At 39.0% G+C, this 5,144-nt stretch overlaps 1 protein-coding gene across 1 annotated transcript; it reads left to right on the top strand.

The window, feature by feature from the left end:
* Positions 1–643: 643 nt before the first annotated feature.
* On the top strand, positions 644–1,600 carry LOC103197201 (olfactory receptor 51F2). The gene is given in 1 exon segment (XM_007941072.1): positions 644–1,600. A coding segment is annotated over 1 exon segment (957 nt).
* The last annotated feature ends 3,544 nt before the right edge of the window (positions 1,601–5,144 follow it).

A 5,144-nucleotide genomic window follows, 5' to 3' on the forward strand; every position in this document is an offset into this window, starting at 1 on the left:
CTACAACCTAACTCCTAGAATTGTTTTGTAAACAAAATTATATGATCTATATAAAATATCAATAACATAGAGTGCTCTCAAGAAATGGGAGCTACAATTTTTTTGAGGTGTTTTGGATCATCCTATCAACACACATATAGACATGGATGCCTCAGGGATATTCTGGCGTTCTGTTAGATATTCCCTAGGCCAATCTGGTAATATATTTTAAAAGCAACTTGATTTGCTTAGTGTTTTATTCCAGAATCAATAATTTATTTTCTAAAAGTATAGAATCCAGATTTCCCATCATATTGTTTAGATTTTGTACCAGGAATTTTTATACATAGGGATAATGTAATTGTGATATTTGCTGTCACCTGAGAAAATTAATGATTTATTATTCTTAAGAATATTTGATGTAGATTATCCCAGTGACCATATTTTTTTGAACAAATGAAAAAAACTAAGAGGCTGAGAGATAAGTATGCAACTCTAGGAAACTCAGAAAATATTCAGGTTCTTAAAGAATCAATAGTAAACTACAATAGTGATAGAGGTGAGTCTATGAGAATCAGAAAGATGTTTTAAGTGATAAGCTACATATATTTATTATTTGCTGTGTACAGTTATTCAAATATCCCTGTCTTCTCAGCCCCTCACTATGTGGGCCCTCAATAATACCAATGCTGAGCTTCTGACATTCTTCCTGACGGGTATTCCAGGCCCGAGAGGAGCCCAGGTCTGGATCTCCATCCCTTTTTGCCTCTTGTGTGTCATCGCTCTCTCTGGGAACAGCATGGTCCTGTTTGTGGTCCTCCGTGAACAGAATCTCCACGAGCCCATGTATCTTTTCCTCTCTATGCTTTCAGCTACAGACTTGGGCTTGTCCTTGTGTACATTTTCCACTACTATTGGTGTCTTCTGGTTTGATGCCAGGGAAATCAACTTAAATGCCTGCATTGTACAGATGTTCTTTCTCCATGGATTTACTTTTATGGAGTCTGGAGTTCTGCTGGCCATGGCCTTTGATCATTTTGTGGCCATTTGTGATCCACTGCATTATACCACCATCCTCACCAATGCCAGGATTTCCTAGATTGGAATCAGCATGCTGCTAAGGAATGTTGCTGTCATGTTGCCAGTTGTGCTGTTTGTCAAGAGACTGTCATTCTGCAGATCTAGGGTGCTCTCCCATTCTTACTGTTACCATGTTGATCTCATTCAACTCTCATGTACAGACAACAGAATCAACCGCATTCTTGGTCTGTTTGCACTCTTCTCCACTACAGGGTTTGATTGCCCTTGCATCCTGCTCTCTTATGTCTTGATAATCTGATGTGTTCTCAGCATTGCTTCTTCAGAAGAGCAGAAGAAAGCCTTCAACACCTGCATATCCCACATTAGTACTGTGGCCATCTTCTACATCCCCCTCATCAGTTTGTCTCTTGTCCATCTCTATGGTCATTCAGCACCTCCATTTGTCCACACGATCATGCCCAATGTTTTCCTGCTCATCCCTCCTGTGCTCAACCCTATTATCTACAGTGTAAAGACTAAGCAGATTCGCAAGGCTATTACCAAGGTCTTAATTCAGAAGCAGTTCATATCTAATCATTAATTACCTCAGACTAGAGATACAGAAATGAATGTTTTGTTACTATGGTTAATTGTCCCCATAATGCCTGTTGTTGTTGTTGTTGTTATGTGCCGTCGAGTCGAACCTGACTCATAGCGACCCCTCCTTGGGTTTCCGAGGCAGTATCACTACAGAAGGTTGGGCAATCCTACTTCCGTAGTGATACTGCCTCGGAAACCCAAGGAGGGGTCGCTTTGAGTCGGGGTCGACTCCACGGCACATAACAACAACAACAACAATCACTACAGAAGTAGGACTGCCCAACATTCCTTCCGAGGAGTGGCTGGTGGGTTTGAACCGCCAGCCATCCGGTTAGCAGACAAGTGCCTTAGCCACTATGCTACCAGAGCTCCCATACTTAAGCTTTGCAATTTACAGGTTGTGTGATATTTATTTAGTCCCTTTCTTTCTCAGTAAATCCATATTAACCTATCACTGTTGAGTTGATTCTGATTAATAGTGACCTTAAAAGATAGAGTGGAACTAACTGCTCCATAGGGTTTTCAAGGCTATAAATCTTTACAGAAGCAGACTGCCACATCTTTCTGCAACAGAGCAGCTGGTGGGTTTGAACCACAGAACTATCAGCTGAGTGAGTAACCACTATGCCACCAAAAAAAAAAAAAAAAAAAAAAAACCCCAAAAATCAAAAAACAAATTCCCTGCCATGGAGTCAGATCCAACTCATAGCAACCCCTCCTTGAGTTTCTGAGGTGGTTTCACTATGGAAGTAGATTACCTAATCTTCTTTCCAAGTAGTGGCTGGTGAGTTTGAACCACCAGCCTTCTGGTTTGCAGTAAATGCCTTAGTCACTACACCACTGGAGCTTTTTAAATCCATATTAGTAGTATCTAAAGTGTGATTTTGTTTTCAAGATCAAATGAGATAATACATGTGAACAATTATTCATATTTGCAAGCAGTATGATAGTTGCATACATTACTCATTCAGACTACGCATACAATTCAGATTTAATGTGACAAACTTTGTCAATAAGCCAGTTGTTCTTTTCTGAATGACATGCAAATATCACTTCAATTAATGAGACGTTTTACTTAAAGCCCTGATTCTCTAATGCATGATTGCAAAATGTCCATGCTGTTGAGTGAATCCTTAAATACATGTTATTGTAACTCAAGACTGGGTCTGGTGTGGATGAAATTATTTTACTCCCTATTCTATATATGAGTCGGGGCTGACTAGATGGCATATAACAACAACACATTCTATATTTTAGATGCTCTCCAAAGTTCCTTATCTCCTTCTTCCAAAGTTGTTTGTTCTAGCCTTGATCAACTATCTAAGGCTTTCAGAAATGTCCAAAGGCCCATGTATATCCATCCCTGTGTAAGGTATCCTTACCCTGACTGCCATTCTCACCTTATGACCCTCTACAGTAATTACATTGGCCTTGCTTCTGGTTGTTAAGTGATGCAATGTTACCTCAGAATCTCGCTGTTGTTACGTGCCGTTGAGTCAGACCCGACTCATAGCGACCCCTCCTTGGGTTTTCAAGGTGATATCACTATGGAAGTAGATTGCCCAACCTTCCTTCCAAGGAGTGACTGGCAGGTGGGTTTGAGCTGCCAGGCTTCTGGTTAGCGGTCAAGTGCTTTAGGCACTATGCTACCAGAGTTCCTCAGAATCCCGTTATCCTATTGTTATTAAGGAGCACAGTTCCATCTTTCACTGCCAAATTAGAGTGTAACACCTACTGAACTATTAAAAAGCACCAAAGTCCTTCTTACAGAATCATTCTCCATTTCTTTTTAGAGAAAAAAAGTCACGTGTTAAGTTCTCCAGTCCAATATTAAAGGAAAAAAAAAAAAACAACAAAAAACTATGTTAATGTATCCATCTTCCTGACATCCAATATCTTCCTCCATATTATACCAGGTAGTATGATTTTCTATAAGTCGTCATCATGTCCAAACTTCAAACAACCATCCCATAAGTCTATTAGCACACTTTTCAGGTATTGTTGCCATATTAAGCCCCAAATAATGGATGAGTGAACTCATATCAATAAATATTTCTGAATCAATGTATGTTCATAATACCATATACTTCTGCTGTCTTGAGTCTAATACCTTCAAAACATATTTACACAATTATTCACCTGATTCTGGGTGGCACAATTCACTAGGTTCTGGAGTGTCTTCAGTGGATAATCCATTTTCTCCTTAAGTGGCAATAACATTTTACCTGTTCAAGTTTTGTGAAGACATGACAGTTTTTTGACTTGGGTGCAATGAGGAATGATGGGGGCAAATCATATTGAGGAAAAATATTATTTTGCAAGACATAATTCCCAGGTTTGGTTTTTGCATGGTCTGTAGACAGGGAGAAATGTATCTCCTCTGCAAAATAAGAAGACAGTTCCTTTGGCAAGATTCTCTGTCTTCTTCCTTCAAATATTAACATTGCAGGTGTCAGGAACCCACTCTTTTCCCATTTTTTTTCCTAGTCTTTTTCAGTGTTCTGCCTTTATCAGAGAAACCTATGAAAACTGAGCTTTCAGTCCACCTTGCAGACTGCCACCCTTTCAATTTAATCCTGAGCCACATTTTAGAACTATATGGTTTAGGGCTGAAAGAGATGAAGCTTCCCTTAAATATTCCTATAGAAGCTCTCTGACTACCACAGCATGTCCTGCTTTGACCTAATCTCTTCATTTTCTTTGTCAAGATCTTCAGTGCAGATAACAAAAGTTATCTCCTCCATTTTCTTGGTAATTATGTTTTTATATATAATTGGAGACTAGATGTAAGAACCACGTATCAAATATGCTGTGCTAGACTTTATTTTCTATTCACTTTATCTGAACATCAGATGTCACCTACAACACACTAGCAGAATTCCACCTTTTATTTATTTCCTATTTTCACTCTGGTAGGTTAAATAAAATTGGCATTCTCTTCTAAACGTGAAGGAATGCTGTGACCTTATGCTTTCCTTTTTCAGATTCTGTGAGATGAGATGTTTTAGATGTTAATAAATATGAAAGGACTGGATGAAAGAAGACAAAGAAAGGAGGATCTTATGTCAAATGTTAGAGCTTATTCTTCACCTACAGAGACCGGGTGACACACTGGCTAAACACTTGACTGCTAACTGTAAGGTGGGTGGTTTGAACCCACCACCTGCTCCATGGTAGAAAAGACCTGACTCTTGGAATGATTTCAGCCTTGAAAACACTTTGGGGCAGTTCTACTTTATCCTATGACATCACCATGAGCCAGAATCTACTTGATGACACACAATAACAATGATCTTCTACCTAAGCCATTTACATTAAAAATTCACTTAGACGTTTCAATAACCAAACAAAACACAACTGTGGTCAAAATTCAGTTTAAGGTCTGCCTGTCTATGACCTCTGATAGTTTTAGATAGAGTCTGTTAAAGTATATACTTAACTTCGATAGAGGCACAGTTGTATATGGTATGTCATTGTCAATGTGCGAGAATAACTCTCCCAAATGAGCTGAAAGCTATGTGCTTTGCAAAAGTAGGGTCCCTAGA

The sequence above is a fragment of the Orycteropus afer genome, unplaced genomic scaffold, assembly GCF_000298275.1.
Source record: "Orycteropus afer afer isolate SDZICR_OR568_19922 unplaced genomic scaffold, OryAfe1.0 scaffold00074, whole genome shotgun sequence".
NCBI lineage: Eukaryota > Metazoa > Chordata > Mammalia > Tubulidentata > Orycteropodidae > Orycteropus > Orycteropus afer.